This window comes from Ursus americanus, chromosome 9 (genome assembly GCF_024610735.1).
Source record: "Ursus americanus isolate L20-20 chromosome 9, mUrsAme1.1.p, whole genome shotgun sequence".
NCBI lineage: Eukaryota > Metazoa > Chordata > Mammalia > Carnivora > Ursidae > Ursus > Ursus americanus.
In genome coordinates this window covers 1,137,646-1,162,894 of record NC_142135.1, presented here as the reverse complement: position 1 = coordinate 1,162,894, position 25,249 = coordinate 1,137,646, and the positions used below count along the sequence as shown (strand labels likewise).

At 60.9% G+C, this 25,249-nt stretch overlaps 1 protein-coding gene across 3 annotated transcripts in view; it reads right to left on the bottom strand.

The window, feature by feature from the left end:
* ZC3H3 (zinc finger CCCH-type containing 3) overlaps positions 1-25,025 on the bottom strand; it is an 88,860-nt gene extending 63,835 nt beyond the window's left edge. For all 3 annotated transcript variants that reach the window (XM_045777209.2, XM_087864535.1, XM_087864536.1), the window contains exons 1-3: positions 24,910-25,025; positions 21,933-23,250; positions 20,614-20,810 (exon numbers count right to left, since the gene is read on the bottom strand). In XM_045777209.2, coding sequence (XP_045633165.2) covers positions 20,614-20,810; positions 21,933-23,250; positions 24,910-24,997 — 1,603 coding nt within the window. In that variant the 5' untranslated portion in view covers positions 24,998-25,025. The remainder of the gene's footprint in view (positions 1-20,613; positions 20,811-21,932; positions 23,251-24,909) is intronic.
* Between the last annotated feature and the right edge of the window lie 224 nt (positions 25,026-25,249).

The following is a 25,249-nucleotide window of genomic DNA, read 5'->3' as shown; positions in this document are numbered from 1 at the left end:
ACATGCGGACCTGAGCACGCACACCTCTGGGACCGAGGTGCAGAGGACCCCAGAACCTGGGAGAGGGGGTCTGATGGGTAGCGGCCTGGCCGGCCCCGCTGGCATCCCATCTGCACCCCGTGGCCCGCAGGTGCTTGCCACCAGCCTTCTTGCAGCACTGTCACCTCCGAGCCGGGGATCGGCTGCTGACAACAGTTACCGATTATCAAATCACAGAGGCAGCCTGACAGGCCACACGTCAGCGATCAGCCGGCGGCACTGCTGCCCGAGTAACGTGGGCAGCTCGCTGATGACAAACAACCCCTGTCAGCTGCCTGTCCCCCAGCGGGCCGCACTCGCTGCTGTCCCACACTACCTGGTGTTTAATGACGACACCGTCAGCCCAAGACGCGGCGCCAACGCCGCCATGGACTGTCAGGGCCCTATTAGAGGGAAGATTGAGACCCTACTCTTCTCAAACTCACTCAAGCAACACAAGCCGCTAGTTCCTATAATTATTGTGTGCGAGCCATCGATCGTGCCGACACCTGACCCGTCTGTATGAAATGGGAGTAGTTTGCTCCATGACAGTTGCTATAGATTATGGGGGTGGGTCGTCCCTCCCCTTTTCACCGTGGTGCTGTGGAGAGGAAGGGGGAAAGTGAGCACTTCTCACCACCCACCCCACCCACGGGCATGGGGCTCAGGGGGCAGGGAAGCCCCACCCATCCCTGGGAGGTCAGGAAGCACCCCTCCCCCACACCAGGAAGGTCAAGGTGGCCATGTGGCAGGCAGCTAGGGGAATCCAGGCAGGGAGCGAACCTCCAGGCCAGGCACTCCAAGCGAGGGTGGCAGCTCTGCACGACGAAGACGCCTCACCCACCCCGGGACCCTCCTTCACAGGGAAGGACCCTCCTTCACAGAGAAGGAACACGGCTGGGAAGCATGCTGGGGACCATGACGCAGCGCCTTGGTGCAGGCTTGGCCGCTGCTCAACCCCTCCGCCAGCAGACCCAGGCAGCTCGCTCCCCGAGGCACCCCAGCTGACCTTGGTCAGAGCAGCTAGGCCAGGATGTCCTGGGACCAGGTATTCCTTAACCTGTCTGCAGCCACTCAGGTTCCAGCACTTCGAATCCACGTCCCGCACAGGACCAAGGACAGACCCTCCTCGGGCTCAGCAAGCCCTGGCAGGACCACAGCACCCCAGGACAGCAGGCGGGGAGTATGTGGGTGTGTCTGCATGAGCGCCTCTGGGCTGCACACGCGGGGGCAGGCACGCACACGTCAGGGAGTGTTCCGGATCCCATCAGAGCTTGGGAATCCACTCTGCTGCCTGGTGGGTCCTGGGGCTCGGCTCCAGCATCACGGTGCAGAGCTCATGACCAGGGACCCACCCCACGCCCCTCCTCCTCTTGGCCCCGGGTCACAGGACAGGCCTGTGCCCTCCTGTGCTCAGAGCCCAGCCCTGACCTTGGTGACTCTGGGGACCCCACAACCCTTCTGAGGCCGGCCAGCTGCTACTGCCTGCGTGCAGCCCTCTGGTCCAGCGCCACGGAGCCCCCGGAGCACGAGGACCAGCCCCCAGGCCGACTCAGCAGATTCTCTTCAGCCCATGGTACTCAGGGTCAGTCGTCCACAGCCAGAGACTGAGCCAGGCCAGCGCAACCCTCAGCCCCTGCTTTTGCGGCCTGAGGTCCATGTACTACTCACATGGGACCAAGTGGACAGGGCCACAAAAAGGCTTCAGAAGAGAACACCGAAAACACAAAGCTTTAAAGGCAACTGAAAACCAGAGAAGAGAGTTGAGAAGGAATGGACTGGGCACAGGGAAAGTTGTCCAGAGGTGCAGACCTCGGCTCCCCCCTCCTCACGCAGACCAGCCTCTGATGAAAGGCCATCCCCAGGAAGCGCTAACACTGTCCTGTCCCTGCAGAAAGTTCTAGAAGGAACTTGCTCGTTCATTCATTCAACAGATTTTTGGCAAGACCCACTACGCACTGGGAAAACGGCAGGGAGCACAGAGGGCCCATCCCTCCCATGGCAGGTGAGCCTCCCCTCAGCCCCTGCCAGGAAGGGAGGGACCCCCAGGGCACACATCAGAAGAGGCAGCGGCAGCACCTATGAGCCCAATCCTGAGCACCCATGGGGTCCCTGCCAGGGCCCAGCCTATACAAGGCCTCCCCCCCGCCACCGAGTTGCAGGGGCTCTGGGGACCAGCACCACAGGAAGTACTGAACTCCTCTCGAGACAGCCCCAATCTGTGCCTGACACAGGGCTCAAATGATCCCACAGTCCTGCCTGCCTGATGCCAACTGCTCTCCCTCCCATCCACTGCAGGTCTCCTTGCCTGGCAGGACCCAGTGCCGGCGGCCTGTCCTACCTGTGATCCAGATGGGTCCAAGCACGGAGCTGGGGGCTGTCCGCCGGGACCCCTGTGCAGGTAAACACAGAGCTGACCCCAGCACCTCCTCCCTAGGGACGATGCTCAGCCTGGCTCCGTACAGCTGCCAGGGGACAGGACTTGAAGCCAGCCCAGCAGGAGAGGCCCTAGAGCAGGCCAAGGTCCCATTCCAAGGCCTCCTGCCTATGCCATGGCTAGGGCTCACATGCCCAATGCAGTGGCCCAAGGCCTCAGCCCTAACTGCCAAGGCAGGACCAGGTGTCAGCCAACACCTAAGCGCACAGTGGGCCTGTGAGTGTGTGCTCTCTGCCCTCACAAAATGGCCAGTCCTCTGTCGTCTCTGCATCCCCTTCCATTTGGGGGCCTGGCCCATCCAGGGCCAGGAAGCCCAGGGAAAACAGCCTGGAAGGTACAAGGTCATTCATTTCCCTCTCAGCCACGCTGAAACCCCAGGAGACCAGGCTCCAGGGAGCAATGTGGGGGGGGTCCCAAGTTCCTCAGAGAGAGGTGAGGGACCATGTCCACTCTCACCAACAGCACCAAGGCTACTCTAGCCGGGCCAGTCCAGCTAAAGGGACAGAGGCTGGCCCACCTACCCCACCCTGGTAGCTGCTGCTGGAGTACTTCTGGGTGGGCAGGAAAGTACTAGAAAGTGCCCACCACTCCTAGACAGACGACCCCACATTCTAAGCCATGATCCATGGGGAAAGAGTCAGTTGCCTGTCCTGGGTGAGGCGGTAGGTAAGGTGCAGAGCACACCCTGTCCTCCCTGTGGCTCCCGACAGTGATTCTGACAGCCAAGCCACTGGAGACACACTGCCCGCGGGACAGGAAGGGCGCGCATGAAGGTGCCTCCCCCTGCCGACCCCCAGTCCTCTCCCACAGGGATGGGAGCACACAGAGGCCGAGCTGCCCTAGCAGACACAGAAACCCAGCCCGCAGGGTGGCCAGTACAGCCCCACGGGCATATGACCGGCACCGGGCTCCAGCCGTCCCAGGAAAATGCAGCTTCGTGAGGGCCACCTGCCCAGGCACGGGGGCCCTTCTTCCAGCCGGACTTCACCTGGGCAAGGCCTGGCTAGACTCCACGGGAGCTGGGGAGCTGCCGGGTGGCCTGCGGTCCCAGCTCCCAGAGTAGCGCAAGGCCTCTCGCAAGGACACAGCGACCTGCTCACCACGGCCGGGCCGTGTCTCAGCATCCCTCCCCACTGCTTCCTCAGAGTCAGGGCTAAAGAGAGATGCCTGCCGGGGAGCCTGGAAATAACGCCTCTAGAACAAGCAACCGCTCACAGAAAACCATATGCCCCCCCACAAAACCCAGGCTGCCAGGCTGGCCTTAGCTGGACTAGCACTGGTGGTCCCAGCCTGGCGGGTGGCACCCCGTCATGCTCGAAGATGGCCCACCTCTCTGCCCGGGGCCCTCCGGGCACAGCACCTGGCGAAAGCCCCGGAGCCGGCAGCGCTGCCCGCCTCCATGACGGCTCCCCAGCACACGGCCAGCAGAGGCCCTGCAGGAGCCGACGGAAGGGCGGGGGGGCAACTTTAGGGGGCTCCTCCTAAAGACACAGGCCTCAGCCCTCTGTGGGCGGGAAGGACGGGGGAGCAGGGGAGGAAGGAAGGAGCAGGAAGGGGAGGAGGGGCCGCGGGCACAGGGCCCGCGGGCACAGGGCCCGCGGGGGCAGGCTGGGTGGGCAGGGCAGGCAGCGGCCGAGCCCCGTCAGCGCACAGGGGCTGCTGTCAGATTGCGGCCTCATGGGCAGCTGCAAGGATAGGCTGACAGATGCCCCACCGCGTGCTGCCCCCAAAGAGGCCCCCCGATGGCTGCTGCTCCCCCGAAGCGCCCGCAAGGCCTCCTACCTTGCCCGCAGGTAGCGCACGCACCCGGAGGCCAGCTCTGCGGACAAGGCAGCTGTGAGCAGCAATCCACAGAACCGCGACAGGGAAGCAGGACACGGTCCTAAAGGAGCGCGCAGGTGGCCTTGCTCGGTGCCAGCGTGCCAGCCGGGGCAGAGCAGGTCCCAGGAGCCACAGGGAAGCCCCAGCGCAGCAGCAGCCAGGGGTCCAGCTGGCCCCCTGCCAGCAGGCCAGACAGCCACGAGGGCACGGACTCGGGGGTGACGGGAGCACAGTGACACGAGCAACCTTCGGAACTGCCCCAGGCTTCGGCAGGGCACCCCCAGACACACGGCGAGGTGCTAGGGCCCAGGGCCTGTCCCAGCTCCCCCAGACCTCCCACTTGAGCGACACACAGACACAGAGCAAGCTTCCCTTACCCACTCTTGCTCAGATTCTGAGGTGGGGCCCAGGGCTGGGGGGTTGGGGTTTTCCAAAGCCCCAGGTCCATCTCTCCATCTTTCATAGACACTGTGACGTAAGGCCCATTCCCCCAGATACGTCAGGCCCTGCTGGCCAACATGGCACCCCCCACGATGGAGAAACGGGGAGGCAGCAGGTCCAGAGTAGACACCACCGCCAGGCCCCTGCCCAGCTGAATCTGGGGGGTCTTTTGCCTCATGTTCACACGGCCCCTCACTCAAACTCCCTGCCCTCATCCTATCTTGCAATCTCCCCCAATACAAGAGGACCCAGCATTGCCCCCCCTCACCCCAAGAGAGGAAGCAGCAGCCCAGCCACCAAGTTTGTTACCACGTTGCCCCCCACGCACGCACAGGGCCGCCTCCACCCAGACACAGGGCCGGAGAGGTGGGAGCAGGCTCTCAGCTTCAGCTGCAAACAGCTGGCCTGAGGGGAGGGGAACGGCCCAGCTCTTGGCCCTGGAGGCACCTGTGAAACAGGCCATCCTTCACTCTACAAGAGGCTCACATCCCAAAAGGCTCACACCTCTCCCAGAGCCCTGTCCACATGCTGGTATGTGCCCAGCGTGGGGACTTCACAGGCTTTCTGCGCTCACAGGGCCGGGGGGGGGGGAGGGCCCACGGCTCCTGCCCAGCTCAGGTGGGCCCTTTGCTGCCCCACGGCCACAGCCCTTTCCCACGGCCGCCTTGCTGCGGGCCAGCTGCAGAGCGGTGGCCACGGGAGCACGTCGCACCACTGAGAGCGCGCTCCCCGAGGCTGCTGCGCCCCACCGTGCTCCTGCACGCACCCTGCCACCTCCTCGCTCTGCCGCTGATGCGGAAAGGGCAATTAGGAGAGGAGCTGCCACAGCCCATCACGGATCCGTGCGGCTCGGAAGACACAGAGAAAAGGAAGCACAACAGCTCCAGAATTAATTTAGAAAGCGCAGAGCCCCGCAGAGTGACAGCAAACAGGCCAGTGAATGCTGGGGTGGGGGGGTGCCCACAGCCACCAGGCCCAGGGGGAGCCCAGCCACGAGGTGGGGGGGGGACGGCTCTGGTCTGTTCCGATGGAGGCACCCAGAGCACTGGGAGGTCCACAGACGGGCAGGGCAGGAAGAGGCCACACTGCTGTTAGGTCCCTACCACACCCCAAAACCTGAATGAGCTGGGAGGGGACAAGTGTGCCAGGGACAAGACCTTGGCATCATGCAGACCCCTGTGGCCCCCTGGGCCAGAGACACCAGAAGGGCACAGGGCTCTGGGGCTTATCCGAGGCCAGGACTCCTTCCTGCCAGGCCTGGGAGACACTCAGGCAAACCAACAAATAACCGGACGCTTAGTGACCAGAGACTGCAGGATTTATGGTCCGTGTGTGCGCCTATAGATTTCCTTCGCAAATTCCATCCGTTCTGTGCATTCACACCAAATCTCGTCATTGAAAAGCTACCTGTGTGAGCACAGAGAGCCCCAGGCCGCACGCGCGATCCCAGGAGGCCCCAGAGAAGGCCCAGCTGCGGCGCTCTCTTGGGCCCCTCACAGCCCAACCCCTTCCAGCCTGGGCTCCACCTGGAAAAATGCTCTGCCTGCCACCACCCCCGAAAAGGTGCCAGCCGGGAGCAAGGGCCCTTACAGTAAACAGGTCATTGTCAACGGGTCTTGAGGGAAGCCACTACCACCTCCCAAGGACCCAAGAACGGGGATGAGAAAGCAGGGGTCCCACGGACACAGGCACCGTTTCCAGGATCACACCACCGGTCTAGAAGCTCTGACAGCTGAAGAGACATGGCCCTCTGGAGGATGCCACGTAAGACCACCCTTTCTATGACAACTGAGGCACCTCTCCCTTGGCAGAGCCACCCTCAGGATCCCAGCAGGACAGAAGCAAAGGGTTTCAGCGCAGACCCCAGCGAATAAGGGAGGCCGATCCTTGGTGCCCATCTTGAGGGGGCTCCATCTGTGTCAACATGGTCCTCTGAGGGCACGGGCAGCGGGGCTGACTGCAGGGACAGAGCCCTGGGGTCTCCAAGGAAAGCACCACCACCTGCCTACCCACCCGCCCACCAGCTTCCGGCAAAGAAGCTGGACTTTAAATATGATTAATAAAGAGCATAGGGGGGCGCCTGGGCAGCTCAGTCGGAGAAGCGTCTGCCTTCACCTCAGGTCATGATCCCAGGGTCCTGGGATTGAGTCCTACATCGGGCTCCCTGCTCAGTGGGGGGGTCTGCTTCTCCATCTTCCTCGTGCTCTCTCTCGCTCTCTCAAATAAATAAAATCTTCAAAAAAAAAAAAAAAAAAGAGCGAGGAAACACACAGACTATGGTGAAGAAGTTTAGTAGAATTGTTGCTGAGACCCCAAAAAGCAAGAAGGAATAGAGCAAAAGCAGTACTGAAGGTATGATGGTTGAAAATTTTCCCAAATTGATGAAAACCATCAGTCCACAGATTCAAGAAATATCACAAACGCCAAGCAGGATAATAATGAGCACACTAAGCACACCATGGCCCGCTGCTGAAAACCAGGGAGGAGGGGCCCAGTCATGACCAGAGCAGAAGAGCACGGCCGCCTGGCCTGCAAGGGAACGCCCGCCAGCCCCAATGGCTTTCCACGATGAAAACCGTTCAGAGATGAAGGCAGAAACATAGACTGTTCAGACGGACATCTGTGGAGAGAAAAGGTCCTCAGCAGACCTGCAACGTTAAAGGAAACGTTAAGAGGTGTTCTTCGATCAGAAAGAGGAACGAAGACAAAAGGCAGAAAAACACACAGGTAAATTCCGGTAAATGCTGACTGTACATAAATGGTCTCGTGAAGTCTCAAATACAGGGAGAACTAAGATCCCATCAGGTCTAGCACAGAAAGTGGGAGGGGGAGGAGTTCACAAGCTCCAAGCAGCATACGCTACCTGGGAAGCCATCACTCAGTCAATCTCTCAGTATCAATAACACTAAGTAAAAAACGCACATTATAACCTCCGGGTTAAAAAAAGAAATAAAGGAATGTATAGTAAGCTAATTGAGGAAAAAACGGAATTAAAAAATCCAGAAAAAAAAGAACAGAGGAGAACCGGGGTGGTTCCCGATCTCAGCTCACACCTCCGTCTCAGGGCCTGAGTTCCAGCCCCACACTGGGCTCCACACTGGGGATGGAGCCTTCTTAAAACAGATGAGAGAGAAAAGCACAGAAAAGTGGAAGAAAGAAAAAGGAAGTCAGGAGTTTTAAGCCAAAATACATTAGTAATTACAGTAAGCGTGAACACACTAAATCTTTCTTTAGAAAGACATTTTCAGACGGCAATTAAAACTATTTACTGCATAGAAAAAATATCTAAACATAACGGAGAAGCTGAAAGTACATACATGATTGCGTAGGATACAAACAACGTTCACGTGTCCGCCGGGCGCGCGTGCCTGTGCGCACCCACGTTCTACGGGACCTGCTGAAACAAGACCAACGCAGCTCCCCTTGAATCAGAGAAAACAGCCTTTAAGGCAAAGCGCATTACCGGAAATAAGAACATTTCGTAACCTCAAAAGATTCCATCCACCAGGGAGATGTAACGGTTCCGAACTGGTTTGCCGTCAGCAAAGTGGCCTCAAACTATTTAAGGCAGATCTGACAGAGAAACGAGGGACCACGAGCACAGCGGAAGACTCTAACACCCGTTCTCAGGGACCAGGGTGGGGGCAAGACCTCCTCCCTGCTGCCCCCGTCGGTCAGTGCGCAGAAGATGGGAGCCACACGGCCAATGCCACGTGCCTTCCAGAGCCCCACACCCAGCAGCTGGAACTCCGTCCTCTTCAAGAGCATGTGAGAGCCTGACCAGAACTGACCACAAGCCGGGTCATAAGGCAAGTGTCAGCACACCGAGAAGGACCGAAATCACACACACTGCATGCAAGGTGGGGTGAAGCTGGAAAACAGTAACTACAAATACCGTCAAAGCGCTGAGAGGTTTGGAAATGAAACAAAATACCCTTCTTAAAAAACCCGTGAGTCAAAAAAAATTAGAAAAAAAATTGGAGGAAAACCGGGATCATTAACTTGCGGGATACGGCTATGCTTAGGACATATTTATAACTGTACAATTGCCTGTTTTTCACAAGAGACCTAGGGCCACTCATCCAAGCACCTGTGGACACTGCATCCAAACACAGGCCTGCTGTGGTCTGTGGGAGTGGCTCTGACCTGGGACAGCAGCCCCCACCCCCCAGCCTCTGCTCCCCACTTGCTGTCCCTCCCCTGAGGGCACACACGCCAGCCAGTGCTACTGCCCGGGACAGACAGAGGGGCGGTGGGACTCTGTGGCCTCCAGCCACTCCCCTACCCTTCACAAGCCAAGGGGACAACACGGCATGGGCCGGATCCAGACAATGAACCGCCCCCCCCACCTGGGTCTTTTCTTTCCCCTTTAAAGCACAAGGAGTAAGGAAAGCCAGGCAACAGAGAACCCCAAAGGAGAGACATGTTTCTAGACCTCCTTTGTGAGATGCCCACCTTGGCCCCTCGGAGCCCCATGCCAACCAGAGGAACCTCGAAGGGCGGCTCAGGCCTGATTCAGGGCCACACTGCTGGCTCTCGGAGTCTCACAGGTGGAGTCCAGCGTGTCACTGCTGGGTAGGCACAGGGCCAGGCTGAGGTAGGCAGGGGAGGGGGCTCTCTGTGCAGGTCCTCGGGAGCCACAGCCGCCTTGCCCCACTCCTCCCATGGGGCCAAGCACCAAAGACACAATCCTCCAGCTGCAGAGTTCCCAGAAGGGGACAGACCCCAGGACTGCTGTCCCCCACCAAACTCAGCTCCTGTCCCCTCCCCAGAGGCCTGGACCAGAAGACCCAGCCTGGGGACATCGTGTCCCTCCATGTGTCCTCCTCCTTCGCCCAGCCGTCCTCAGCAGGAAAGAATTCCACCTGAGGCACCAGGCAGCTCCCAGCACCACTCCCTGGAACTACTGTCCCTGAGCCATAGCCTGATGCCGCTCTGCATCTCAGCGGCCCCGACGGGACGGGGCTCGTCCGGCAGTGCTCCTGGGGAGCTCCAAAGTCACACTCCTGCTCCTCCTCCGTTACACAAAATGTCCGGGCCAGGAGGTGCCAAGGGGACAGCTGGGTCATACCCCCCAGCCCAGTGCCCGGGTTCCAGCCCCAAATGCCATAGGGAGCAGCAGACAGCACACAGGGTCCACAGCCCCCAGCCCTCCCAGGGCCAGGTATAACCCCTCACCCCTCGAGGCAGGAGTCTGCCACTGGCCCCAGTGAGCCCAGGACAAAAAGGGCACTGAGAGGCCACTGGCAGTGAACCGGACAAACCAACGCCCAAGCCCCTCGGGGCCACCCACCCACGCACCCACCTACCTCTGTGCCCTCATCTGCCTGTACCTACGAGGAGTGTGCCCGCTTTGCTCCTGGACGCTGCACTAGGATCCTGGCACAACCTGGCCATCAGCTTGCACCAGATTCTTACCAAGGACCCAGGGCAGGGCCTGAGGACAAGAACAGGGCTGGGGGCGGGCAGATTGCGCCCCCACATCCTCTCCCGGCCTACCTCCCTCCCCGCCGGCTGGACTGCGCTGGTCACACAGCAACGCCCGTGCCTGCCAACCCCATCTGGACCGTTAGCTTCCTCCAGCCCTGGCCCCGCCTCGTGGGGAGGCCCAGCATCTGCTCTGCAGCTAGCACGGGGCCCAGAGTGTTGACACGTTCTGGAGGTGAGGCTTGCAGGCCACAGAAGGGGGCCCAGGCCCAGTCAGGTGCAGACTGCTGCCCACAGAGGGGAAGGTCCAGTGTCTCCCCAGCCTCACTTTCTGCCTCTGGGCGTTGGGTCACCCCGGGCTCAGTCTAGACAGCCGTCACTCAGCAAACTTAACTTGGCTCTGTCCCCTCCCTTGGTAGCCTCCCTGTGAGCCCAGCACCCAGGATGGCTCTGGTCTACACTGGGCACAGCCATCCAGGCAGAAGGAGCCTGGCAGCAGACAGCAGACGCGGCGCAGGTAGATGTCCCTAACACTCGAGGACCTCGTGACCACCCTTCCCGGGGGCTGGGAGAGGCAGCAGTGTCAGATCGCTGCGGGCCCTCCTGCCACCTGTGGGCATCCCCGTGTCCCTTCATTCTAGGCCAGTCCAGGTGAAAGAAAGCCGCAGCCGTGCTCTGCCACCTGCCCTGAGCGCACACCGTTCTCTCTGCTCAGAGTGCCCCTCGTGGCGTGCCCACGTTCCTCTCCACCCTCTGGCCCTTAGAAAGCCCGGCCCAGGCAGGAGCCCCCTCCAACTCCCTGCCAGCGGGCCAGTCCCTCCCTGTCTTCTCTCTGCCACAGAGTCACATCCGGGCTGCCGTCACTTCTTTTCACCGCTATGCCGTTGGGCCTTGCCGGGGCCACATGCCTAGCACTGCTTAGGGCTCGGTGACACTCAGTGACATTTGCTTATCGGGGGCAGAAATGGCATAGAGGAATGAGTAGCAAGAAGACAACAGGCCCCACGTGCAGGGTGGCATCGGCTGAGCTGTTAACTCTCACACGGGCCTTCCCCGTCCTGGCCAACCCCTGCCCTTGCCGTGCAAGCCCAGCACGGGGCAGGAGACGCCAAAGGAACCGGCACTTCCTTCCTGCTAGGACCTCGCCCCAGCATGCCAACGGACATGCGCCACGGGAAACTGCCGGTCAGGTGGGAACACGGGGACCCCGATGGGGACCCATATCCAGGCGAAGCCCTGGCCACACGCAGCCCTGCCCTGCCCTGGAGGAATCCCCCAGCACAGAGCACACCAAGGGCCCAGTGCCACGGCAGGTGCCCATAGCAAGGGTACAGAGGAGTTAGGTGGGCACTCCAGCAGGAGGAACAGGACCCCAGGCCTGGGAGAGGGTGCCCAGCAACATTCTGACAGCCGCGCAGAGAAGGCGCCAACTTCCAGAGACCTGGAAGGCCACACCTCCAGGAGGTAGGCCAACTCACACCCTCTCACCAGGTGGCCACTGAAGCTGGCCCCCTTCCCAGAGGTGGGAGGGGTCAGACCCAAGAAAGCTGCTAGGACAGAGCACCCGACGGGCGGCAGCAGGAGGAACAGCAGGACTGACAGGAAGGGCTGAGCCTTCGTCCTGCGCCCCAGTGCCTGCTGACGGGCAGGCACCCGTGAGCCCACCAGGCTGAGAGGGACCCTCAAACTGCACTTGGGGGTGCACCACCCTCGGCGCATCCCGATCATCAGATCATCAGACACAAGAAGCAGCCCACGCCGTCCCCAACCAGGGGAGACCCGAGCCCACCAGAGGGCGCTCCCGTTCCCCGGCCCGGCAGGCTTCAGCTTCAGGACACCACTTGGGAGTCCGCAGCTCGGCAGTGGCCGCGACTTCCCTAGAGGCTCTGACCTGCCCATGGGGCCACGGGAACGCCATGCACGCACGCAGACGTGCCCTCCCACCCCGGTTCTCGCGGAGTAATTCATTACCACAGCCACGACGCACTAAATCACTAAGTCGAGGCCTCCGATGCGCCTGACAACTCATGCAAGGCTCACATGGATCACTGTGGCTGCCTTTCGCAGCACCTAATTCAGCACCTTCTCCTTCCCGTATGGAAGCAGGGCTCCGGATGGAACTGCTCTTGCCGCGTCCGCCCTGGTGAGACTAAAGAGCCAGGCGCACCAGTGAGCCACACGGAAGGCAAAGCCCTCCGTGGCGGGAACCCCCGGCAGCCAACCTGGCTGGCTTCCACCAAGCCCTGCCCCCAGCCCCTGGCCACCTGGCTCCTGTGGTCAGCACAGCGGCCCCGGAAGTGGCCCTTGGCCCCGTCGCAGATGTGGAAACTGGAAGCGAGTGAGGCTCCTAACCAGGGCCCCTCAGCAAGATCCCAGCACCCAGGGGGACGGGAGGGACGCGCCTCATGGAAGTCACCCAGCCCTGGCCCTCCCCAGCATCCTCCCCTGCCGTGATGACACAGGAAGCCCCCTCCATCCTCCTCTCAGCTGTGTGGTGGGAGTCAGGACCCTCCTGGGGCTGCGGCCAGGGCTGCCACACAGCCCTGCCCACAACATGGGGCCTGAGAGAGGCATCCCTGGTGTCCCCTGCAAGTCTCCCACTCCCCCACAGGCTACAACCGGTGGCCTTTGCCTAAATCAGTAGAGGACAGCTAGCCAGCCCAAGAAGGTCCCCGAGGCCAGCACCGTGTCCTGCCCCAGAGGCTGGCCCTGGGCAGGCAGTGACACCCCCACCCCCAGGCTTCCGGGCACCGTGCGCTGGAGTCTGAGCACTACCCAGCAGCATGCATTCCACGACGGCCAGCCTCCCAGGGAGGCCCCCAGATCAGAGGGTCCATCCAGCAGCCTGGCCGCAGTGCAGGGTCAGGGTGCAGCCACACCCAGCCATCCGAGAGCACCCTGCAAACGTCCATGGTGAGAATAGGCCCCCTTCCTGTGGAGGCCCAGGGCAAGGCCCGAGGCTCTGCTCTGCTCCCCGACCTGCCCACAGCCTTGAGGCCATCACAGGCCTCACACGGGCCCGCTGAGCAGCAAGCAGCGGGGTCTCAGGCTGCCTCCTGAGAGCGATGCCGCAGTGCTGTGGCCTGGCTCACCCCCTGCCCATCACTGGGTACCCTGGTCAGAAGCACAGGCCTGGTTGGAGGGGGTGGGGCCCAGCAGGCAGGGAGAGCTGGGCTTTTCCACGCACCTGGAGCCCTCAGAGAAGGGAGCCAAGTGAGAACTGCGTAAAAGGCCCTCCTGGCAGCTGCTCAAGGGGCAGCTAGAGGACAGATCCAAAAGTGGGTGCAGCCCGAGCCCCCCATCCACTGGTGCCTGCTCGGCAAGAACCCCACAAATGTCCCTGCACAAACCGAGCATGTCCAGACAGGCTTTGATGCCCAGAACTCTTGAGAGGCCTGCTGTGACCTCTCCAGGAACAAGGGGGCAACCCCAACATGGGCCCTTCAAGCCCCAGGACAGCCGGCCAGGGGTACCTGCCTAAGGAGCCAGGAGGGGGTTGGCAAGGAGCAAGACGGCCCACAGACTCTCCACCCAGGGACTGGGGAGATGGGGAGATCCACCGCTGAGCAAGCACTGTGTGGCCCTGTTCCGGGGCCAGGGGAAGGCACAACGGCCACCCAAGAGACCTGGTGAGGGGCCCAGGTACTGGAGGAGGAGTGGAGGGGGGTCCGAGAGGAGCTCACATGGGGAGAAACTCCCTGAGTACTTCCCTGGAGAAACCTGGGACATAGGGAGCGGGTGTTCTACTTCTTTGTTTTAAAGATTTTATTTAGGGGCACCTGGGTGGCTCAGTCGGTGACGAATCTGCCTTCAGCCTAGGTCATGACCCTGGGGTCCTGAGATCGAGTCCCCTGTCCCACTCCCTGCTCAGCTTCTCCCTCTCCCGCTGCTCCTCACCCCTGCTCATCTTCTGTCTCTCTGCGTGTGTGTCTCTCTCTCAAATAAATAAATAAAATCTTAAAAAAAAAAAAAACAGATTTTATTTATTTATTTATTTTAAAGAAAAGAAATAGAGCACACGCATGCGGGCGCTGAGGGGAGGAGCAGAGGGAGAGGAACAGGCAGATACCATGCTGAGTGCGGAGCCCAGTGTGGGCCTCAATCCCACGATCCCAAGATCGTGACCTGAGCCAAAATCAAGAGTCAGACGCTTCACCAACTGAGCCGACGGGTCCCCCTTAGGTGTCCCAATTCTGGCTAGAGCGGCAGGGTGGCCCCCCAAGACTGGGCGATCCCAGCCAGAGGTGCTTCTAGCCGGACACCACCACCAGGGACTGTCACTGGGAGCTGCACGGTGAAGACCTGGTAAGACCCAGATAAGGGGCCAAGACCACAGCTGCCTTTTCTGCCAGTGACCTAGGGTGAGTGGACAGTCCGCTTCTTGTCTGCACAGAGGGGACAGCAGCTTCTCCAGACCACATGGCCGATACGGTGGCCTGAGCGATGGGCGGTAAGCTCTCACCCAGAGGCGAAGTGGCAATGCAAGGCCCGGCTCAAGTGAAAACTGGGCCCCCCCAGTCCTGTCCCTGCAGCCCTGAGCGACCTCTCCCAGACCCACACCTTCACCCACCGCACTAGCTGCTCAGCTGTGCCATCTCAGGCACCCTGGGCCAGGCCCCAGACTCAAGATGACACAGGGGAGGAGGGGGGCTACCACCGTCCCAGCCAGGTAAGCTAGAAGGGCCCTCCCACCCGAGCGAGGTCTGGAAGGTGACACCTGCCCACCCAACCACAGCTTCTTCTTGGCACACAAAGGCCACCATTTCCAAGTGGCAGGTAGGAATCCCATGACCTGTGGCCACTATGAAGCCCCCTAGACTAGGGCACAGGTGAGATGCTCCGGGAAGTACCCACTCTGCATATAAGAAGCCTTCTACCTCAGGGTGGCCCGAGTCCTGGCACTGGGCCCCGTGTGGATGGAGACAAGCCGAACAGGCCCAGGACAGCCAGGCCCTGCACCGGAGCACGAGCCAACGTGAGCTGTGTGCACTGTAAACACCACAAGCTGAGATCACTAATTGCCACAATTACATGGGTGGTAAATCAGAAACCATTTTTGAGGTCTATAAAAGGCTTTTCTCTCTCCGCTTTCTCCAGTGTCTGTCCACCCTGAGACACATCAAGCAGGGTCTCTGTGCAGCCAAAATGCAGTCAACCCCACCAGTCCTCAGCAAACGAAGCTCCCTGGGGCCCTTTCTCGGGTGTCATCTCTTGATCCCCCCAGCGGCCAACAGACTCACCACCAGGAGAAAAGTCAGGGGAGGAAGGCTAGAGGCAGAGGCGGGGAACACAGGGGTGGGGGTGGGGTCACATGGTGTCCCCAAGGGGCCACCTGCCCCACCTCCCAACCAAAGTCTGACTCTAGGTGAACTGGGCAGGAGGGTCTGTGGGCAGGGGAGCTGGGGAGGGGAGGCAGAGAGGGGAAAGCAGGAGGAGGAGTCAGGCCAGATCTTCATAATGCTCAGTCCCCGGGCGCAAGGCACCAGCGGCCACACGGCTGCTGAACGATGCAGTTTTGAATTCAATTAAAGCGATTATCTGTTGTGCCAAATAAATTGTGTACAGCATATATCCCGCGGCACTTTACACCTCCGGGCTCATTATTCCCTAACTGTTTCCTCCTGTTTATGCGCTCTCAAATTAAATTGCTGATAATATGCGCCAAAATAAAAAATGAGCGCACCTTGTCCCAAGAAAATTGATTCTCCCTTTTCCTGAACCTGCGATTGCCAGGTTTTATATACTCTGTTCCTGGTGATCATTAGTAATTCAATTTTCTTTTTATTAGCCCCCTTATCTGCTGAGCAATATAGTGGCAGAGCTGACCTCTTTCGCACGGGTAAATGTTTAAAATCTTTTCCCTGATTAATTTTGCCAGTTAAGAAAAAGAGGAGAAATGGCCCGGCTCTTAGCCATCACAATGAATAAAGCTTAATGTTGATTGTGATGGAATTTCTAATGCCAGGGAAATTGATTGAGCGGGGCAATTACACGGGAACAGGAACTCCAGGGAGATGGGATCGCTCTCTCCTGGCCACAGCCTTTTGGTTATTTAAAACAATCCAATTTGCAAGGATAATTATGTATTAGTGTTTTATCTGCCACTTGAAATGAACAGGGGAGTTTTGATACTGGCCTAGCATTAGCAGGTTATTGCTGCAAATTACTGGATATCTGCTTTCTTTCACATAAAGAGGAAATTAGGCAATCAATTACCAGAAAGAGGTGGACTGAGAGATAAGAGGGGCCAGTGCGCCCTCTGCTGGCCACTGGCGGCTCCGCGGGGCTGGGAAGGGACCTACCCCTCCCCCTCCCTCCCTCCACTGGGCAGGAGCCCACCAGGGCTCAGGTCCCTCCCCTACACAGCTTCCACAGAAGTCTGGACCTGGGTCAATGATCTGTCAGGGAAAACGGGTAAGAGAAGCCTCGAAGCAGCCTGTCCACCACAGGGAGGCCATGGTGGCCGGCCCAGAGCCCCGGAGCCCAGGGTCTGCACCCCAAATGTCCACAGCATCAAATGAAAACTTGTGTTTGAGGCAGCTGCAGTCGGCTGGGGCCTGCCCAGGTGGTGGAGCAGGGAAAGGAGGGAGACAGGAGAGGGAAGCCTGTGGACCTGGCAGAAGGAGGTGCTTGGGGGAGCCACCCACTGACTCCTTAGTAGCCCTCAGCCCAGGGAAACGCTCGTCTTCACTCCTGTCCCCCCCACTGCCACCTCCACCAGTCTCAGGCTCTCAAGGTGGTGTGGCTGGAGCCGCCCGCCCAGCATTTCAGGCCTGTGCACAAGCATCTTCCACGAGCTCCCGGCCCACTTCTGAGAACGAGGACCCCACTCTTTGGCCCAGCATCCAAGACCTTACTGAAGGCTCTTCCTGGCTCACTGCCAGGACTCAGGCCTGCTGGACACTCCTGGGCCCCCGACATAGCCACGTCATGTCCCTGAGCACATTCATGCGGCCCCCAGGTCCCTCCTCTCACGTATCCAGAACCACCCCCTTCCCCTTACTGCGGCCCACCGGACCCTCCCATCACACGGGTCCCGCCTTCCATCTGGCCTCAGCCACCGCCCCTCCCCACGCCTGCCACACAGGACCTCTCTCTGCTCCTGCAACACGGCACAGCTCACCCCGCCTGTGCCCTTCACCTGCAGAGGGGCGTGCCGTTCACTCCTCCTTCCCTTCACGCAGGTCTCAGTTGGGAGGTCACCTCCTCAGAAATGCCAACTGCCCGCACTCCCCGCAGCTCTCTGCTACGTGACCCCATTTCCTTTCCCTCTGAGCACATTTACCACCTGAGAGTATCTTCTCAGCTTATTTACAAGTACCCAGGGAGCTGTCAATGACGGCAACGTGGCTGCAGCACGCACAGCACCCACGGGGGCCAGCACGCCTTCCTGCACCAGACCTACTCCACGCCTGCCTGTTGGATGGATGGGGGCGACGGATGGGGGATGGGAGTAAGAACGGTGGACAGAGGAAAAATGGAGGATGGATGGAGGATGGACGGATGGTAGATGGAGGACAGATGGACGGAGGACAGACAAAGGGAGAACAGATGGGGGAATGGATACGCGGATAAACAGCTGGATAGATGTACAATGAATGGTGGATGGAGGGTGGACGGACGGATGGACAGATAGATGGAAGGATGGGTGGAGGATGGATGGAGGGATGGGCAAGTGGATGAATGAGTGGCAGCCTTCTCCAAACCCTTGTCCCAACAGGACTCTCCCCCACCTTTCCACAGTCCTCCCAGGGCGTTCTGTGCCCTGGCTATCACATCCGTCTGTAACTACGAGCTGACCGGCTCACCTCCTAGTGGAGAGAACTAGGAAGGCAGGGACCTTGCCGGCTCCCTCAGCACTGGCGCCCGCACTGCGCCCATCCTACCAGCAGGAGGCAGCCTGCACATCTTCGGACTGGACCCGTACAGCTCACAAGAGAACCAGGCATCCCAGGCCCAACAAGAACAGAACACAAGCAAGCAGGGCCTGAGCCTGCAGGCACAGCTCCAGGGCGGACGCACACCGCCTTTCACGGCCCCCCAGATCTGCAGACCCAGCATTCCCGCCAGCCCCTTAACTCTCCATGCCGTTGTCCACCTGGTGGCCAGTGAGTGTCCTAGAGCATCCTGGCCTGTGTCACTGCGTGAGGATGCCAGCCCCAGGCCATGGCCCCAGGATGCTGCCCGTGCGGCCTGGGCCCTGCTCTCCCCAGTGGCTCCTGTAGCAAGCCGTGCCTCGGGCAGCGCCCACTCCAGCCCCGGGCCCACCAGGGCCCTCCTGCTGAGAGCAGGTGAGAAGAGCACAGAAGTCCGCCTGTGTGTGGAGGGTCTCAGGGGCTGTCCACCTCTTGCCCCATCTGGAGAGGGGTCCTCAGCTGCAGGCCCTCGGCACACTAGACAGGAGAAGTTCCTCAAACGAATGGCTCTCCTTCCTCCAAGGCGCCCACCCTAAAGGACGGCAACGGTCTGGCTCAGGCCTGTCCACCCCCAAACCAGGTTCCCTGGGGGGCAGGGATAGGACAGGCCTGGCCAGGTCACAGTCAAGGCAGCTCTTCTCAACTCCTGGAGGGTGGCAACACCAAGAACACAGACCGAAGAGTCTGACCTCTTCCGTGTGCCCACCTGGGATGCCCCACCAACCCCCTCGGTGCCACCCCAGCATTAGGACAAGGAGCCCCTGGCGGGCCCTGTCTGCTGTAACCCTGTCCCACGCGACGCCAGGCTCAGCACTTCCTCTACAAATACTTCCTTCCAGGCCCAGAGAGGAGGCCTGACGCCCAGCGGGTGCCCAGTGGATGCCTAGCAGCACTCCCGGAAGCTGGCACTCCAGAGCGCCCTGGTGCCAGGGCAAGCAGCCTCCAACGGGGACACTTCTTCCCCAAGCCACCTCACACCACATCCTCTCACCACATCCCTGTAATCCAAGACTCACTGAAACACCACCATCTCGAGGCTCTGGCCCGGCCATCCGGTCTCCGTCCGCCCCAACCCACTCTCCCTGTGGCAAGTCACCACTGAAATATCTAAGTGCCCCGTGGGCTAGGATGCAGGCCTCAGGAGAGCCTCATGCCTCCTGGAGCCCCAGCACCTGAGGCAGGATGCAAAGAGGCCCGTGGATACGCCCACCAGCCACAGCCAGGCCTGAGTGCCGTCACTGCCCACAGGTGGCCGTCCCTGTGTGATCGCTTACCTGCGGGGTCAGATCTCCACTGGCACCTTCTCCACTCACCCAGACTTCTCTGCCCGCTGTGACAACACTATGACACAGGAGCTGAGCGGGAGCCATCAATCCTGGCAAAGGCCCGGATGCCCCCGGGCACTACTTCCTGGCCTCTCTCCAGACTGCCCCAACCTCCCTGGGGACTCAGCCACCCCCTGCCAGCCTCCCAGAGCAAGGAGCGTTCTCAACCCATCCTCCCCTGTCAGGCCTGGGACAGCCTGGCCATCAGTTCATCCACAGCCTTCTGTCTGCTCCCAGTCAGTCCTGCAGCTGAAGCCCAACCCCCAATCCAGCCCCCTCGCCGTGGCCACCAGGGAACACCATGGGGCTCCCTTTGCTCTGTCCACGTGGGAAGAGGTCCACAGTTGCTGTGGCAGCTGGGTGTGGCCAGCACCCTCCAGCCTCACTTCCTCACACCTTCTCGTGGCCCCAGTGCCCCACTCTCCCACCACCAGCTGCACACAGGCACTCGGCTCTGCCCAGGCACCGCCTCCTCTGGAGATGTGTCCAAAGCCCTGCTGACCCCTTGGCGGGCTCCCCAAACGCCCGGCACAAAACAGCCATTAATGCACAAGTTCCGAGTCCGACCCCCCACCCCAGATCACCGGCATGTGCCAGTTCCCTGTGTGCTGCCATCACCATAGAGTGGAGGCTGTTCTCAGGAAGGGGACCACAACCCGCAACGGTCCCCAACCCTTCACCCATCACTAAACACCAGCAACTCAGGAAGCGGGCAACACAGACTCCTCCCAGGCCACCTCAGGATTCCGGAGGAAAAGGCAGCAACCAACAGGGAGAGGAGGGTACACCCGTGGTCTTGCCAGCCTGCAGGCCTAGGACAGGTAGCAGAGGCCTAGGGTAGGGGAGCCCCAGGAGCACAAACCACCCCTCCTCTCCCTGCAGGCCTGCATGGCTGCCACCTCCTCATCCACTTTCTGACTCCTTTCACCAAGAAGGACGTGACTGGGTCTACAGGAGAGATGCGCTAAAAAGGCCACCACGCGTCTGACCAGCGGCATCTCCCCCACCCAGAGTGCAGGGTGCAAGGGCCCAGTCCTTCTCCTCTGCTCTCCTGCCCAAACCACCCACTGCCCACCAGGCTGAGCGTTCTTGGGCTGGAGCACTGGCAGGACAAGGTGGAGGCCGAAGGTGGCTCCTAACAGGCGAGCAGAGCCAGCACAGACTCGGGGAGGTGAGACTCACACACCTGGCTAAGCAAACTTTCCAGAACCCCTCCTCCTGGTCATACCTTCCTTGGTGGGGAGGTGGGCCCGGCCTGGAGGCAGGCAGCACAGCCGGTGCCTGGTGACCTGCATCAGGCCCTTGTTGGGGGTCTTCTTCAGAACGGGGCTGCTCTTTCCCCGGAGGGCCTGCCTCCGCCGCAAGCTGAACTGGCTCTTAGCAGCAGCAGCAGGTGGGGGGCTGCTCTTCTTGTCCCCAGGAAGGCTGCAGAGACAAAAAGCAGGCAGCTCCCAATGGGCTCCCCCCGTGGGGCGGCTGTCCCCTTCCACCCTTGCCCACCTGGATCCCGGCACCAGGTAATCCACCCCAGGAGGCAGCCTGCCCCCGCAGGACCCAGCCTTCCCACCTCATCAGCAGAGGCTGTCTGACAGCTGTCGCCCTCCCGCCCTGCAGAGCCTGGAGCCAGGGCAGTGGGAGAGTGGCCCCAACTGCTGACCCCCACCCGGTGCATCTGCACCAGGTCTCCTCGGGCTCCCCAGGCCAGACGAACTCTCCAGTGGGGCTGGGGGAGGCCCTACGGAGCCACGGCAGAGCAGGAGCTGCCCCCCGCCTCCCCGGCCATTTCGGCGCGAGGAGCAACTTCTCACAGCAACCCTTTCCACACTGGCTGAAACAGAGGAGGGCCACTGTCCAGAGAAGGTGGGGGAGCCCACGTAACCTCACACCTGTCTGGGAGAGCAGGGCCAAAGACCAAGGTCAGACAGCAGGAAAGAGCTCCAGAGCAGGACTCGCAGCGGGAATGACTGTCTGCCCTCGCAGCTAACAGCTGCCCTAAGGCCCTGACCCCAGACCAAGCACTGAGCCACAGTGACATTTTTAAGCCTCCCATCACTCCTTGAGGGTTGACGGCCAGGGAAGTGACACCTATTCAGTGAGACAGTGACTCACCTGGTCACTTGGCCTCCAAGGAGGCAGACTTCCTCCCTGGTGCACCCTCGGTTTCCTCACCCCAAGTCTGGCCTGGGTATAAAGCAATCATCCACAAACCCTGTGGGCCCAGAGCAAAAGCTGCTCCGGCAGCCGCTGGTCTCTCCCCAGCAGGAGAGACGGGAGGCTTGTTGGCACCCGCCTCCACCTGCCTCACTGGCCAAGCCCCCACTACTCGGCTGTAAGGGAGAGCAGGAACCCCAGCCTCATTCGTACTGGGCACAGGAACGTCACCACACACACCGAGGCCTGACCCAGTAGCAGGGGATGCTGCTTCTCTCCCTCCCACACTCCCGCAGGTGGGCCTTCGCACAGGCTCTGCACTCCACGCCGGCGGAGGCGCAGGCCTGCCCCGTGCCTGCCCAGACGGAGCCCTGGGGTGGTGACGGGGGCACCTACCTGGCACTTCCTCGCCTCCGGACGATCTTGGTGCGGCTCTTCACTTTGTAAGCTGAGAGTGGGGGCTCACTGAGGAGGGGCTTCAAACTGCTAGGTCCCACTGCTGGTCTATCCCCCGGAGGGGACCGGGATGGGACTGGAGAGAGCTGGGAGGCATGGTCCTTGCTGCCAGCTTCCGACTGCCAATGGAAAGAGGAGGAGGAGGAGGCTGAGGGGCTGGACGCTTTCCACTTGTACTTGCTGGGGGAGGCCCCAGCCGTGGAGGATGCAGCCGACCTCCGGGGCTTGGCATCTGGATCGGCTCTGAGCTGCGTCTTCTCCACTTGCTCCGCAGTGCCAAAGGGGGCCTTGCACACATTCTCCGAGGCTGCTCTGGGACTAAGGGCCCTCCGCGCGGCCCGCGGGCTCTTGGCGGAAGCAGCCACCCACTTGTAGTTGTTCTTCCGGAACTTGTGGGTTCGACAGGACACAAGCAGTGACGATTCTCGGGCCTGCCTGGGTCCAGGAGCTGGTCTAGCTGGGCCGGCCACCACACCAGAGGAAGCCGGCTGATCTGGGTGACCAGCATTCACTCTCCCATCTCCAAGGAGCTGGGCGACACAGCTGGCCACAGAGTGCGAGCCGACCTTCCGGCCCACAGCCGTGCCGCTGCGCTGGGGCAGGGTGGACGATGGGAAGCGCGCCTTGACTGCAACCGCACTCTCGCTGACCGTCCGCCGGGGCTCTGAGGGGCTGTCACTCATGCTGCTCACGGACTTCACCACCCGAGGCTTGCCAGGCTCCTTCTGGCGGACCAGAAGGGGGTCCTCTACACCGCAGCTCCCCTTGACTCTTCCTGGCTTTGAGGGTTGCCGCTGCCCACCAGGAGGCTCGCCCTCACCCTCCCAAGGCCTGTGGTCACTCCAGGGGGGGGGCCCAAACTCTTCCAAGGAGCCCCGAGGGACCCCTGCAGCACTAGCTGAACCTGGTTTTGAAGGTGGTTTGACTTTGATGACCATGTTCTGATCTGAACTAAGCTGCACCTGCCTCTCCAGGACATACTGCTGGGGGTCAGGGCCCTGGCTTCCCCCAGCCCCGAGGGGCGGCTGCACAGCACAGTCACCGGGGGGGTCTGAGGATCCCGGGGGCCGATTCACAAGGGAGTACTTCTTGCGCCATCCAGGCCCGTGGTTCGGGGAGAAGCCCCTCCGGCTTGGGCGAGGGTAGCAGGCACTGAAGGCCCTGCTGCTGTTGTAAGCAGGTGGCTGCCACCGGGAAGCAGCTGAGGTGCCTGGGGCAGACGCATTTCCGTGGAGGTTTTTGTAGTCATCGATCAGACCTGAGAAGGCAGAATCACAGGCTCAATTAACCAGAGGGTGAACGGAAAATCAACAACAGTACCCAGGAAGTGAATCAGCGGACAAGACGCCCCACAGACCCCACCTCATTCCTGAGTCCGTGCCGGGCCGCAGCACAGAAGAGGCAGCCCCTAGAGCCTGAGAACCATGGACATGCCCTCAGCCCATCTTTTCCATGAGTCTTTTCCCACCGGTTCTACTTCAGTCCTATTTCTGGTTGTTTATCCTAAAGATGCACTCCTGTGGCATAATATCCCTAATTTGCCAGGAATATTATCATGCTGGTTCCACGGTACTTTAAGGGGATGTGTCCCTCGATACGAAGAAACCAGCAAGCTCCCATGGTATAATGTCTCAGCAAGGCAGCCAGTCAGCCACAGGGGCCCTCTGGCTTGCCCACGGGGGAGGGGGGGGCCAGGAATACGCCTTAATCATCTCCCTGCCTGGCACACGGGACAATGAACGTAAGACAACGGACACCTGTGCGCATCCACCATTGACAAGGATGTCACACTGTCCTCCTCTAAGGGGAGAAGAGGCCTGCCTGGAGCCCCAACAGTGGGCTGACACCACCACCACCACAGGCTTTCCCAGGAAGCTCCTGGAGAGCAGTCCTGGTGCAGGAGAGGTAGAGGCCTCAGCGGGAACCCAGGGGGTTAGAACTCAACCAACAAACCAGTAGCTAGCCCCTCAGTTACAACACTCCCCCATCACAAGTCCTGTCCCCAGACCCAAAGAAAGCCATGTCCTGACCCGGTAACACCGCAGCGCGCACATGATAGGAGCCCAAGAAGCCTCTGGACAGGCTCGACCTCCGCCTGGACTCTCCCTCATACACGCTTTCCAAGTCCTTAAGTCTTCTCTTAATGGGAATAACTTAATTTTTTTTTAAAGATTTTATTTATTTATTCAACAGAGATAGAGACAGCCAGCGAGAGAGGGAACACAAGCAGGGGGAGTGGGAGAGGAAGAAGCAGGCTCATAGCAGAGGAGCCCGATGTGGGGCTCGATTCCATAACGCCAGGATCACGCCCTGAGCCGAAGGCAGACGCTCAACCGCTGTGCCACCCAGGCGCCCCATTAATGGGAATAACTTTAAACAGGAAATTTTTTAAGTATAGAAACCTCAAGTCGGGTCTAAAAATGGAAAAGTTGAGAAACTGAGGCCTGGGGAGTCGGGGCCTGGAATATCAAGGGAAGTGTGGGTGTACGGAGGGAAGCAGCCAAACGAGACGTCCAGGGGTTCCGCCACGCCGCACCAAGGCCAAGCCCTCCGCCCCACTGTCTGGCCCCGGGAGCGAGAGGGCGCCGAGGAAGTGTCCGCCCGTGGGGGTGGGGGGGGCCGCCTCCCGTCGGTTACTAAGCGACGGCCCCGCCGCCACCCGCCGCAGCGCCTGAAGGACCCGCACTACCAGTCTGGCGAAACTCGCGCAAGGGGCTAACCCTGGCCCGCCCAGATGCCGGTCCAGGTCCCCCACGGCCTCCCCGACCCTACCCCCTCCCCACCCGACCCCACCGGGCCGTCGACACCGCAGGCGGAGAGCGACCCCCTTCGGGGAGGCGGATAGGGGCCCGCCGTGAGGTTAGGGTAAAGAGACGGACGCGCGACCCGGGCCCGACCCGGGCCCGACCCGACCCACCCTGCAGGAGACGGATCTGTCGCCGTAATTGCTCCTTTTCCTCCATCTCCCGAGTCCGCGACGCCCGGCCAGGCCCCCGCGACGTCATCGCCGCGCGACTGTTTTTCCCCGCGGGCGGGGAGGGGCGGGGCGGGGCGGAGTCGTGCCGGGCCGGGCCGGGGACGGGGCGGGGCCCGCGGAAGCACCGAGACTGCGCACTGCAGGCAGGCCCGGGCGTTGGCTGGGCCGCGAGGGACGCGCCGTCGTCCTGGCAACGCCTGCGGAAAGGCGGGGCCCCGCGCGCGCAGAGCGAGGGGCGGGGCGACGGCAGTAGCCTGGGAGGTCGGGTCCCGGGGCGCCT